Consider the following 13884-nt stretch of genomic DNA (forward strand, 5'->3'; position numbering starts at 1 on the left):
TTCCAATCATGAAAGACAGGAAACAAAGGAGCTGCCTTAAATTCAGGAAGTAGTGGAGCTGTGCATAGAGCCCATTTGTCTAGAATCTGTAGCAATTGGTTCTATGAATCAATACATCAGGTTTCTGAAAGTTTTTTTTTATTTTTATTTGTATTTTTGAATACTTAAGTAGTTTTAAATCTATGTACTTTTGAATACTAGTATTTTCAAACATGAGTACTTTAACTTGTGTAAATGTTTGACCAAGTAACTTTTACTTGTAGTTGAGTAATATTTGACTGATTGTAAAGCTTTGAACGCTATTGTGCCTTGCAGCATTGTTGGATAGAAAACTTTTACCTGTTGTTAACCTTAATATTATGGAAAGTTTCTGTTGACAATATATATTTGCACTCAAGTATGCTGCCTTCACTGATGGCCAAATTTCCCAAATGGGGCCCCTAATCATTGACAGTAGACTAAACGTGACGTTATTGGAGTCTTTTTGTCTTAATCCCTTCTTTTTTTTTTTTGCAGTATTTCTTTATGCCGTTAAGTAAGATCTTGTCTTTGCATAAGATTCAGTATTGTGGTTTATCTGAATGTGTTGGTTGGTTTTATAGTTGTAGCTAATCTCTTTATTTTACATCATGAAAGACTGTAACATATCCTGTATTGCTGGAACAGTAAGGAGTTTTCTGCTTTTCTGTCCTTCTAGCTCGGTATCCATGGTTACGCCTTCCTCATCACCAATAATGGCTACATCCTGTCTCATCCAGAACTGCGACCTCTGGTACAGGCAAAGTTTTCCTTCTCATTCTAAAGCGAATTTTGAATTTTTATTCCAGCGTCATAAGTAGTGAAGTCCTGTGTGTCTGATCTGTTCTTTGGCTGCAACAGTATAAAGAGGGAAAGAAGCTGAAGCCTAAACCAAACTATAACAGTGTTGATCTATCAGAGGTGGAATGGGAAGATACTGAAGTGAAAGTAAGAAAAGGAAACACGATTGTGTCGTTTTTGTTTTACTTTATAAGTAATGGTATTAAGATGAGCTTAAGCTAGACTCCTCTGATTAACTTTCTGTTTCCAGCTAAGGACAGCCATGGTCAAAGGAGACACTGGAACACTGTCTTTAGATGTGAGGTCTTCAGTGGATAAAGGAGTAAGTTCTTTGCTTTTGCCTTTTTATCAAGCAGCTGGTTTTATTTATTCTTATTTTATATTGTTTCCAGACTTGGTACTTTTTATTCTAAGTGACTCTTTTTATTTGTCATATAAATGGATTGATATCATGGATTAATAAGTATAAAGCTTTGCTTTTTCAGCCTACATGGTGTCCAGCCTCACCTGCATAATGATTTTAGTAATTCCATAGCATTAAATGTTTATTTTCTTTTTTTGTTTTTTGCAGCGGAGAGTGATCTTCTTAAAGAATGATTACTTTTACACCGTCATAAATGAGACGCCATTCAGGTTTGTCTGCTAGTTTCTGCCTCTAGTATTTGTTATTCTTGCAAAATTGTTCATAGCTCTTTTTTTTATGTTACCCTACCCATATGTTGCCAGTTTATGCTTGTGTGTTATGGATGGATGGATCGATGGATGCTTTATGAATCACCTGCCTGATGTTTTCACCATTGTTTAATTTGATACGTAGATCTTTTTCTCTGTTTTTATTTTATCAGTCTTGGAATAGTCTTGAGTCGAGGTTATGGAGAGTATATCTTTACAGGAAATGTCTCTGTAGAGGAAGGTAGGTGTTATGTTTTAAATAAAAAGCTTTTTATTTTAGAAAAACAGAACAAACCTTAAAAATGAATGTTTCCTCTTCCTGTGTTCCTGTTGAGGTCTTCATGATCTAATGACTCCAGATCTGACCCTAGCCAATGAGTGGTAAATATCTCTGACTCTATTTGTTTTGGCTGTTTCAAAGGAAAAGTCTTGCGCCTCATATTAAAATACTGATCTCTACATTTTTGTGTTTGTAGGACCTATTGTGAGATAGATATTGACCCAGCGCACCGTAAACTGACTCAGCTGCAAGCTGTGATTAAATACCTGACTGGGAAGGAGAAAGATCTGCGCTGTAAGCTTTGAAAGAATATTATCTACCTAGGAAAATGGAAAAGTGATTTTCTTTGAATGGTTTCGCTTTTTTCTGGCTTTTTCTGCAGGTGATGAGCAGTTATTGCAACAGACTCTTTTTGATGCTGTGGTTACAGCTCCTATGGAGGCATACTGGACCGCTCTCATGCTAAACACATCTGGGTGAATAAAACAAATTATCAAAACGTGAAAATCCTCTTTAAAAACTGATTTGGGCATCCAGGCTTATTCTTACATGCTTTTATAATAAACCTAACCTTATCGGTGTCATTAGCCTCCCTTTTACTTTTCATGTGTTTTTGCCTTTCTGCTCTTCCAGAGTGGAAGATGGTATTGAGACCGCTTTCTTGGGGACTCGCTCCGGCTTGCAGAGGTTCCTGAAGTATAGTGGTATTGAAAAAAGAGTTGGAAAGTGAGTATTAAAGCACTTATTTTGGTTTACATCATGCTGTATAATGCTTTTCAGATTTAAAAGCATATCTGCCCAGCAGTCAGACATGTTTTGGCTTCTCTATTAATTTCTTTCTCTGATCCCCCAAACTGAGGTTGTTTTGATCACATAACTTCTGGTAAGCTACTTGCTACCATTCTGGGTCCCGAGATAGTCTCGAAATATGTGGCAATTTTCTTGATTCGGATTAACTTTCCAGGCCTGAGTAACTATTAAAAAGCTTTAGATATGGAAAACTCTTTACTTCCCTATTTTATTTTCTATACTTTTACCCAAAAATTGTCTCTACATCAATTTATTTTTACATTTTCTTACAGTCAACCTATCCATCCACCCATCGAAAGTGTCTTGCAAAAGTATTCGGCCCCCTTGAACTTTTTGATCTTTTGCCACATTTTAGGCTTCAAAAACAAAGAAATAAAAACTTTAATTCTTTGTGAAGAATTAACAACAAGCAGGACACAATCATAAAGTGGAACGAAATCTATTGGACATTTTAGCCTTTTTTCTTTGATATTTGCACTTTCCATATTTAAAACCTGACATTTGTAGAAATTTTAGTTGGGGGAATTTTTAACAGATATAGAGGTAATCCAATCATTGTTTTACATTTTAAACTTTTTACACATCCAGCACTTTTTATTTATTTATTTATTTTTTTTGGAGTTGTAGCTGCTTTAAGGTAAAGCAGAAATGGAAGAGGAAAGTACTAGCAATAGCACTTGTCACTTTTTGGTCAGATATATTTTGGCATCTGCCTGCGAATTAAAACATTTTCCCCAAGTAAGTATTTTGGAAATAACACTTTTAGATGGTTCTAATTTTTGGTTTCTTGGGGGGGGAAGAAATTAATGACTAAGCGTCATACTTTTGCATATTTAAGCTGCTGTATTTCAACATCTAGAACTGCTTTAATGTTGATTGAATTAGTTTCATTTGTACATAAAATTGTATAAAATGTTCATAAAATTGCTGGTTGGATTTCTTGGAAAGCATTTTTTGCAGTGGGGGTGTGTACCAAATCTTTTTAATCATCTGTTTGTGTCTCCAGGTCTTTCCTGACCTCCACAGATAAGGAGAATATGTTCACACTGGACCATTTCCCAGTGTGGTACCGCAGAGCAGCAGAGTACCCAGCAGGACAGTTTTTGTACTACATGCCCAGACAGGATACAAGAGGTATTGGGCTGGCCTTTTTCTTTACAGTTATGACGCAAGGAATACATCTCAATATTTATCATTTCTGTATTTCTTACCTATACAAAAATATTTTCTTACCAATATAAAAAAGTTAAATGTATTACTGCAACGTTTAGAACCCTACAGCTTTTTAATTTATTTGCCTATATGGGCATATATGTAGGCACTATCAAAGGGAAGTTATTTGTTCATGCAATTTTAAGATTTCCATTTTCTTGATGATCTCATCATACTTAATTTGACAGCAGATTGCAAAGGAAACAAATGATGCATGTTTTATGATGATCTGACTCAAAGAGAGTTAGATGTATGTGTACATTTTAAAATTGGTCATATTAAAATCCCTGGGATAAAACAAAACTTTTTCATATTTTATCTCATGATAAACAAAAATACCTGTGAGGTTTCCTACAAATAACAAACTTTTTTATACGTCAGACCATATACAAGCAGTTACCTTCAGAAGTTATTCTATTATAGAAATACTGTTTATTTTAATGTCTGCATAAGTGCTGTGTTCTATACACTCAGTATGACATCTGATCAGGTGAGACCAAAAGATATATTTTATCTACATGCCAGATTTTTGACAAAAAAAAAGGGAAGTTCAGCTCAGCCTAAGCACACCATCCCCATAGTGAAACACAGTGGTAGTGGTAAAATGCTAGATTATGTGGTTAAATTATCAACGACTTTAGTATGGATGGAAAATTGTCAGAGAAACTGAAATGCTTTCATTAGAGTTGGTCTAGTCCAAGACCAGACTGAAATCTCAGTTGATAATTGTGGCAACAACTGAAACTTAATCTTAATGGCTCCCTCTGAGAATGTTGTTTTTAAAAAGAAAAATGGGTAAAAAATGAGAATCCGATGGGTTTGCAAGAATGGGAGGGACATGCTCCCAAAGATTTAACTGTAATAATAACAAAAGGTAATTCTAGAAAGTGTCGACTCGGGAACACTGACTACTTATATACAGAACTCAAGTTTAACTTCTTAGTTTTTAAATTTAATATTCAGTTCCTTTTACTTCACAAACACAAAATACTTGGACATTAGTAATTGTAATGTGAATAATAAGCTTTTGCAAGGCACTGTAAATTCCTTAAAGAAAGACTATTAAGGTTATCTTAAATAGATTTTAAACCTAAAGCAGATTTTATTTATTATAAAATTATTTTTTTTTTAAACCTAAAGCAGATTTTATTTATTATAAAATTATTTTTTTTAAACATAATCACTTCTCAGGTTGTTTGTTTTATACAAATTCAGATTTATTATTAATGAAAAATATTGAAATAGATTTAAATGTTTTAGGGCATTGGTAAAAAAGGAAGTGTGATCTTTCAGATTTATTCAGGGACTATGAGGCTGACTATAGCACCACCTTCAGTTCAGAAGAGGTGGACGACCATGTTGAAGAGCAGGGTAGAGAACTGCTAATTATACTTGGCATGCCTCCACTTTATATCCTAGCCTCTCCCTGTTTTTTCTTTGCTCTTGTTTATTTTCAGCTTTGCTCTGTTCCTTTTTTAATTTGGTTTTCCACTCACAGAGCATGACATTAGAACGATTACCTGCTGATCATCTGCTAGACAGAGATTGTTTGTTGCTTCAATTTGACAAATCTTTACTTTGTTTTTCAAATAAATCTTAATTAGAACAGTGCCAGAGATTGTTTTCAAATGCATATTGTCTATCAAAAAAGTTGTTTACAGAAAATATGAAGTGAGGCCACATGGACTCCTAAAATGCCCAAAATTGTTCCTTTGGTTGTGAATGTTATTAAATTAACTCTCCTAATCCTAGTTATGTAACACTAGAAATGGTAATCTGACTGGATTCTGAGGCTTTGTAGCTGTCGGCATCTGCTGAAGGCTGCAAACAGATGCAAAATAAATGCATGAATCCACTTAATGTTATTTAGCATAATGCAAGTCCTTTTGCCACACACACTTTTTAGATTTTGGCTAAACAAATACTTCATCCAAAAGTATCTAATGCTGCCTTAAAAAAAATCTGTATTGCACATGCATGTACAGTCTGCATGCAAAAGAAGAATGCATGCATTTATTGGTCTAATGCATAAAACTGAACATTTCTCGGATTTCCTTTTTAAGATTTTTTTTTCTCTTATTCTATCAGCAGGAAGAATTGTGATTAGCGCCACTGCTGTGACTGTGACAGTAGGAAAGAAAACCACCATTGCCGGAGGTAGGGCAACAGTTTTACTTCCTCGAACGTTAAAATGAGAAATTGTTTGGTTGGTAGTAAGAATAATAAAATGGAAAAAAGAATAATGTAACCTGAAACCACATGTATGTGAGCTTGTAAAGTGTTTGGTTAAAAGGTGCTGAATTTCGGGACATATTTCCTACATAATCCTGTTGAGTTTTTATATTTAAACTTTGAGAGGAGTCCAGAAAATACGATATGCATGTGATGATTCCAGTGCTTGCAAGTCAGTTTAACTGGTGACACGCCAGTACCACACAGCGTTAAGCTCACTAGGTTCAGTGCAAGGATTTTCACTGTAGGTCCAGTATTTGTCTAGACATTCTGTACATTTAAAAGCTGACTATACTTAGAGCTGCATTGAGTTTGAGTCCCTGACTGTTGTTAATGCAATCTATCGGCTTTGCTTAAAATGGCTTGTATGTGCTCTGCAGTAGCAAGATAGTAGCTCTGTTATGTTAATGGCTCAGTTGGAGGCATTCTGCCAGATTTCCTTACATTACAGAAATTAAACTCCTCGCTGAGGAAGGTCTCTAAAAAATAATGGGAGAAAATAGGAGCAAGATTACATTCAGCAGGGCTCTGGTTTCTTGGACTGAGTCGCTAGTTTTTTTTTTTTTTTTTCTGTCATTGCTTGATTTTTTTTCTGCTTGGTTTGGTTCAAAAAGATAAAGTTGTGGTAATATGAAAAACATTACCCACACTTGAGCGCTCTCACAATAATGTTTAGACATGCAAATCACTTGATACTAGGAGAGGAACTGCAAGCAAAGTACATTTTAAATTTATTTTTTATTGTTTATATTTCTGTTTTATGGTATGCTTTTCTTTTTTCTATTCTGTTCCTGCATGACATTTTAATCTTTACCAGGGTGTGTATGATGACTCCTCTGAAGTAAGAGTCAACACACTGCTGAGTTATGGCAAGGAAATTTTTAATACATGCAGGGCATTCTCTCTTGAAGACCAGATAATAATAAAAAAACAAAACACTAGATTAGATGAAAGCAGGTGAAACTATGGCAGAGAAGCAATTTTTTTGAAATATTTTGGTTGTAGTGGTTCAATCTACTGGAACGTTGAGACCTGATTATGTTGTAGAGTATGAATACCAACACAATGAGAGTAACAGTAATAGTACAGTAGTCTTTAAAATAATCATTAAGGTATATAGTAAGTTGGATGGTGGTATGTTGTTCTAAATTAATCATTTTTGTTTTTCCTGTCAGATCAAAACAATCTTTTTAACATTAATTTTAGTTATAAAACACTTTGTGATTTGCTGTTTCTTTAAGTAGTGGGAAGCTGCTGGCCCTTCATTGATTGTTCGTATATCAATAGCTGGCTTCTGTGCTACAGATTGGTTAATGGTCTGAAGAAGCATTTGCCTGTAATGCCATTGAAATGTTTTCTATGGGATTTTTTTCAGACTTTATTCCCTATTGTATAAATGTGGTAGTTCAATCTATTGTACTTCTTTATTTTCCCTTTCTTCCATAACTTCCTTGAGTGTAGCATTACTTATCTCCTATGTTGATATTGTCTATCTTTGCACCACTGCTCTTTTCTCTCTCTGTCCCTTCCTTCCTTCCTTTATTTCTTTTCTTGGGCATGCCCCTCAATCTTTTACTTTAATCTTTTACCTATCATTGTTTCTTGTACTCCTAAATTCGTCTTTCTGTTTTAATGTCCTTCCAGCCATCTTTCCTTGTCTAACCCTCGTTATTTCCCACCCCATCCTTTCCCCTTTGTAGATTCAGATGCATCACTATCCTTTTAAACCCACTCAAGCATCTTTCTCTGCCTCTCCAGCTAAACTGTCAGACCTAACTCTCTTCACTTTGGCAGATCTTGCTCTGCCTCTCTTCCTCTTGTTACTCTCCGTTCTCTGTCATGTCCCTCTCTAAACTTCCGCTCTGCTTCTGTTTTTCACTGCTGTAAGTTAAGGAGGTTTTCGTGTATAAAACAAAAAGGAAATCAAACATTCAGAAGCTGACTGAATGAAGAACAAGCACACACAACAAAAAAAGCTGTACTTTGTCTAAATATGGCAATCTTTTTTTTTCTTTTTTTCAGCATCTAACTACTCTGCTTACTGAGCTGATTTACACTCCTCAGAACTTTAGGCTTATATGTGTTGGAGATATTGGGATTGTGTTTATGGAAGTTAGTTCCTTCTATCAGTGGTATAACATTACTTCAAATTACAAACTTGCTTTGAACTGTACATGGTTAAACTGATGGACGAAAGCTGTCACAACTTTCCAATTTTCATCAAGTCCAGGCAGTAAATGATGTACACAAGTTCTAGTGATTGGGTACAAGGATATTTGAAATGAAAAGACCTCTAATAGCACATTTGAAGCTGAAACATTTGTTGAGCCATAAACTCTATGATAAAATGTTTTTCATTGTAGATGAGTAATTTCCCAACTATATTTAACGACAAAAAAAAAATCCTTATTTAGAATAGAAAATCTCTTTATTGTCCCACAATGGGGAAACTTTTGATTATTTCACTCCGGGCCGCTAGTTTCTTACTTTAAAAGATTAAGTTTTTTCACTGTTAGAAAAGAAAAGGAATATTTACTAGAAATGTTTCAGCGGTTATGGATGTGTGGTCGACTTAATGGCATGCTGAGATAAGATGCATTCAACTATTTAGCTTTAAACACTCTCTATGCAGCTAATATGTGTGGGGGAGGCATTTATCATACCCTGCCAGAAATGTATACCTTTTTGTTGTTAGGATCAGATTTCATCCAGTCATGTGACCTCCTTGGCCAATCCAGTGGGAGGAATCAAAGCCACCTTTTGTCCCTCCTAACTCATTGTTAGACCTACAGTATATACATTTCAGTCCTCCCCACCACCAGTTAGAACTGAAGAAGCCTCTTGCATGAGACGCAAAATGTCTTCTAGAAAACTTAACGTCCACTTGCCTAGACCAATCTTTTTCAAACTTGACCATTGCCTGGATGACTGAGAATCTATAGTGACAGCCTCATAACAAATTAAATATTTTAGATAAATAAAAGAGCACCTCAAAACTAAGGAAAAATGACCACCGTCACCATTTTTACTATAACTAGGAAAGGTCCCACATTTGGGGAGTAAACGGCACATGGGTCTTAGAATATGCTAGTTTCTTTTTGTTTCTTTCTGTGTCCTCTATTTGCAAAAACCCATTTGCTTGTGTTTGAAGTTTGTAGTGAGTTACATGTAGATTCATCTGCTTTTTTTTGTTTTCCTCCGAGTGTCTGAGCCAAATTAATGAGGTGTTTGACTGCATCTATATTGTGATTGGACTGAATCAATTAAACACGCATAGCATTAGTGCAACATGACTTTTTGGGGGCAAAACAATAGAGAAACCAAAGGATCAAGTGTCTTAACTTTGCCCCAAAATGTTTTGACACGCACACCACTCCACGTATGAAAAGTAAAATACTCTTGTGACATTTTCTCTTAGGAAGAATGCAGTGATGCATGGTTATGCACTTTCATAATGGCAATTGGATGGATCAGATATAAAGTTTTAGTGTTCATGTACCACTTGAATAATTAATTTAATGATTGCTTTAGAGGTTTAGAGGTTCTTCCATAGGGATCAGAATCAGAAATACTTTAATAATCCCAGAGGGAAATTACTTTTGTTCTGGTCTGAAGGTATCAAACATAATGCACTAGGCAGCATGTTTCCCCAATTTGTCCCCTTCATTTGAGAAGTATTAATATTAACTCAGTTTATGATGCAGCTTTGCTACAGCTACTTTGTTTTAGTTGTTTTTTTTACTAATAACATACATTTACAAGATTTCCTTGTCCCGTACACACCATCATAATTATTGGTAGTTTTCAACTGTTGTTTACCAAAACTTTTGCTTCGTTCCTAAATTTTGGTTATGGAAATAAATAGGTCTTTAGCCATAAAACTGAACCAGGAACAATATTGAACATTTTTTAGAATGATGAAAAATTACTTTCATTGTTGGACATTTTTTAATCTGATTTAGGTTGTGGTTCTTTTCGTGACCACATAGTGTCAGTGTTTTTCTGAACATTAAAGGGCCTGTTATTAATGTCTTTATATCCTTCCATGTTAAAACCTCCATGCTATTTTGGTTGTTGATTTAATTTAACCTTCTCCAATGAAGGCCAGTGGTTGCATCTGTTGCAGGATGATCCAAAACCAGATTAGTTTATCACGGCAACACAAAAGTCAAGCTGTATGTGAAAAAATATCCCCCTACTCCATACAAGGGCACTAAGACAAAAATATTTAAGAGAAACGGATGCATCAGGGGAAGCGGGGGTGCAGCAAATAAAAAGGAATTGAAAAAGACATGCAATAAGGCCTAAAGAATTCAGTTAAAGAAAAAAGGTTAAATTATTGAAAACAAAATGATGGCAGAGGAGGTGACAGGAAAAGAAATTGAGGTGAGATCACAGAGTGAAAAGGATGAAGAAAAAAGATTAGAAATAGAAAGACAAGAGCAAAGAATAAACTTGGTTGTCTGACATTTATTCAATCTAAAATCATCGCTTATTTGAAAATTTCAGACATTTCTTTCTGCAGAGAAGAGAATTTCTTCACACTTTAATGAGAAAATGTAATTTTGTATGGACATAGTTGACCCAGGAGTGATATGTTTTTATTTAAATCAAAGCGTCTTGACCATGAAAAATGCTTCATTACCATCAGCATTGCAATCAATCATCTTTACAATCTTTACACAACACCCTTTATTTCTGGGCTGTGTGTCGTTACTGAGGCCCTCAGTCGTCATAGCTGCCTCTGCTGCTGTCGTGTTCATGTAACAAACTATGATTTATTATTCATTATACACAGCTATAGGAAGAGGATTAAGCTAGCAAAGATACTTAGCTACTGACATCAACAAGACCTACTGAAGGTGGGTGAGCGGAAAATGTCTTTGGATCCATAGACAGAGTTTAGTTAGTATCGCTGAAGGGGATCTTTAGCATGACAAAGGGGAATGTATATGTGCACATGTGTGTGTGTATTTGTGTGCAAAATTTCACACCACTGTATATAAATATGTACTTTTTTTTTTTTTACCTATACATATGTTTTGCTTAAGATATCATGGGTCTGAGTTTGCAGTATGGCTAGCTTCATGCTTATAGCATATCTTTCTAACAATGAGCAGGTTTTTGTACATTTCCATCTCATTCTTTGGAAATAATCCTGATGGACTAATAATTAGCTGATGCAGCCATAAGCCTGAGCCAACCTGTTGTTGTTGATTGGTGTCCTTTAGCAAATGCAAAAACTAGAACCGAAACCACCTTTTCCTGCCAGTGTGTGGATGTTTAGGATGTTGAAATGTAGTTTTGTGTCCTGCAGAGAAGAACATGTCAGTTTGAGGCGTTTGAGAATGATCACTTCAGCTAAGAAGTACAGTTGCAAGTGGTTAGCCTCTCACCACTGAGTAATACCAGTATAGGTGTCAGAACTGTTACTGAACATAGTTTCAACAAACCTTACTTCAAAATAAAAATATAAAGCACTTTTAGCAGAGCCTGGGCTACTTTGTGATGTTTGAACACTAATCAGTCAAAATGTTGAACTTGCATCAAAAGGATTGTTCTAAAGCGCAGTATTTAAAGGTGGACTTGGAGTCTTCTGACCTGAAAGAGTCTATCCTATATACTATAGGCCATTTATCAACCTGTGTTGATGTAGGTTGCAACAACTGAACTGGTTGATGTACATCTTTTGATGCATGTAAAGTATTGCTAATGCATTTTGCTTTTTGGCTATAAATATCCTTTCATAGCTACAGACTATAAAGGCGTGACTTTTCTTTGCACATTTTCTGACAGCCAAAAAGTGAAGGGCAGAGGAGGAAGGATCCAATTAGCACACAGTCTCTTACTTATGAAAAACCAGTCATCTTGATGTAATTAATTCAATTTAGAAGAAGCTGGCAAGTCAAATAAGTCTCATGGGGCCCAAGTTACCTAAGTATCTAATAATCAGAACATGTGAAGATCACAAACACAGTGGATGCTTTGATGCATTAGTAGCACTTTGCAGTGTTTGACAGAGGTTACATCTCTGAAGGGCACAAGGCCAGGAAGTTTTATTAAAGGTGGCTGCCATGTTTAGTGCACAGAGATCACAGTGGCCCAATGTTAGTGTTTACATGATGGGACCTAAACACATTGTCTAGTAAAGAGGATGAGCGCAAGCTGGGAAATGGAACAATACGGCCATTTGGCTTCATGCTAACACAAAACACATTAGCTTTATGTCAGGGTATCCTGTTACTTTGACAAGTATCAGCATCCATGCTAATATATTTCTACCTGTTAAAACTACCGCTACTTGTTCTTCAGCTCCCTTTAGCAGTACCCTGAAGTAACTCTAGAACCATTCGCTTTAAAAGACAATGGGAGTAATTTAGCTGTTAGAGGAGCTTCAGCTATAAAGATATGCATTTCAAACACAATCTTCAAAGTTTTGTAAAGGGAAAAACTGCAAAGAAAATTCAGGAATTAACCAGAGCTGATGGTTCTTTATAGTACATCAATTGCCCTCTGGTATAATGCTGGCTAAAATATGCAAATATGCCTGTTGACCACGATTGATTGCAACATAGCTAAGCAGATTACAGTTTAGCTGTAACTAAAAAAAAAAAATGTTTACATAAATGTAATCTGTATCACACAATTTATTTATTTATTTATTTTTTTTTTTAACAATGTTTCACTAACTATTCCATGGAAGACAGTCATTTTGGATTTTAAGTCTAGAAATTCTCAAATTCCCTTCTCCAAATTCCTACTTCAAGAAACCTTACTAAAGAATTTTAAATGTTGAAACTTCTTTCATACTTCCTTCATATTGGAGTAAAAATGGTGCATTAGATTAATAGTTTTATTTAAGCAACAACAGAGGCCAATATATGATTGTTTTTCCTTTTACCTTTATTTATTTAAAGAAAATAAACATATGAAGTCCAATGTTCTGAAATATGTCATTAGGGTTGCACTTGGAAAATATGTTATTTATTCCATTAGTTGCTTTTAGAAGGCTGCCTGTAGCGTATCGCTCAATAAGGTATCCCACTAACTCCAGCCTTTGGTGGCCATTCTGTTCGTTCGAGCTTTATGAAAATTAAAACATTTATCTTTGCTTTTACACATAATTATAATAAAGCTTGACCATATCTTTAAAAGTGCATTAAGAAAAAGTATTTCAAATTTTAGTGTGAGGTCATTCAGCTTAGCTGACCATAAATCAAACAAATAAATGGTATTGAAAATAAATGTTTTTACTTAAGGGCAAATAAAAGTTAAATGACATAAAATGATACAAAAACTGCAGATGACAATCGTATGAATAATTCATATCCTTTCTATGAGTGCAGGTAAGTAGGTTTTATCTATAGCTAGATATGTCGTTTTAAGACCAAATAGATGAGGAAGCATAAAGCCCACTTTGACACCCTAAACTCTGTCTAAGCCTCTTATAAATAAACTTTACCCATTTTTCCAAAGACAACAAATAGCTACTGCAGTGATATTAAAATCTAAAACGAAAACTAAATCCAGCAATGCAACAAAGGACCTATACATTATGGAGTCATTCAAGGAACAAAAAAACATATGCATTTAAAAATATTTCTGGAATTTCTGGGCCAACACATCATAATAGACTAGCATAATAAAATCTGCAGTATAGTCAGATTTCAGAAACACACCAATAATACTGGTTCATTCCAAGTCAGTCAAAATTTAAGGAAACAGATATTTACTTCAGGGAAGCAATATGCAATATATGCTACTTAGACCACTTTCTGTGTAGCTAAAACAACTGTTCACATACATCTTTCAAGGCATTAAGATATTGAAACAGAACATGAATAAAACTAATATTATAC

At 34.9% G+C, this 13884-nt stretch overlaps 1 protein-coding gene across 1 annotated transcript in view; it reads left to right on the forward strand.

Moving 5' to 3' along the window:
* The window catches only part of cacna2d4 (calcium channel, voltage-dependent, alpha 2/delta subunit 4), a 104315-nt gene that overhangs the window by 22673 nt on the left and 67758 nt on the right, over positions 1-13884 (forward strand). The window contains exons 17-27 of the mRNA XM_015392433.1: positions 698-772; positions 880-966; positions 1070-1141; positions 1391-1452; positions 1665-1732; positions 1827-1872; positions 1968-2065; positions 2154-2247; positions 2405-2497; positions 3588-3715; positions 5882-5950. Of these exons, the coding sequence (XP_015247919.1) occupies positions 698-772; positions 880-966; positions 1070-1141; positions 1391-1452; positions 1665-1732; positions 1827-1872; positions 1968-2065; positions 2154-2247; positions 2405-2497; positions 3588-3715; positions 5882-5950 (892 nt within the window). The remainder of the gene's footprint in view (positions 1-697; positions 773-879; positions 967-1069; positions 1142-1390; positions 1453-1664; positions 1733-1826; positions 1873-1967; positions 2066-2153; positions 2248-2404; positions 2498-3587; positions 3716-5881; positions 5951-13884) is intronic.

Source organism: Cyprinodon variegatus, unplaced genomic scaffold (genome assembly GCF_000732505.1).
Source record: "Cyprinodon variegatus isolate N-32 unplaced genomic scaffold, C_variegatus-1.0 Scaffold590, whole genome shotgun sequence".
In the NCBI taxonomy this organism is placed as follows: domain Eukaryota; kingdom Metazoa; phylum Chordata; class Actinopteri; order Cyprinodontiformes; family Cyprinodontidae; genus Cyprinodon; species Cyprinodon variegatus.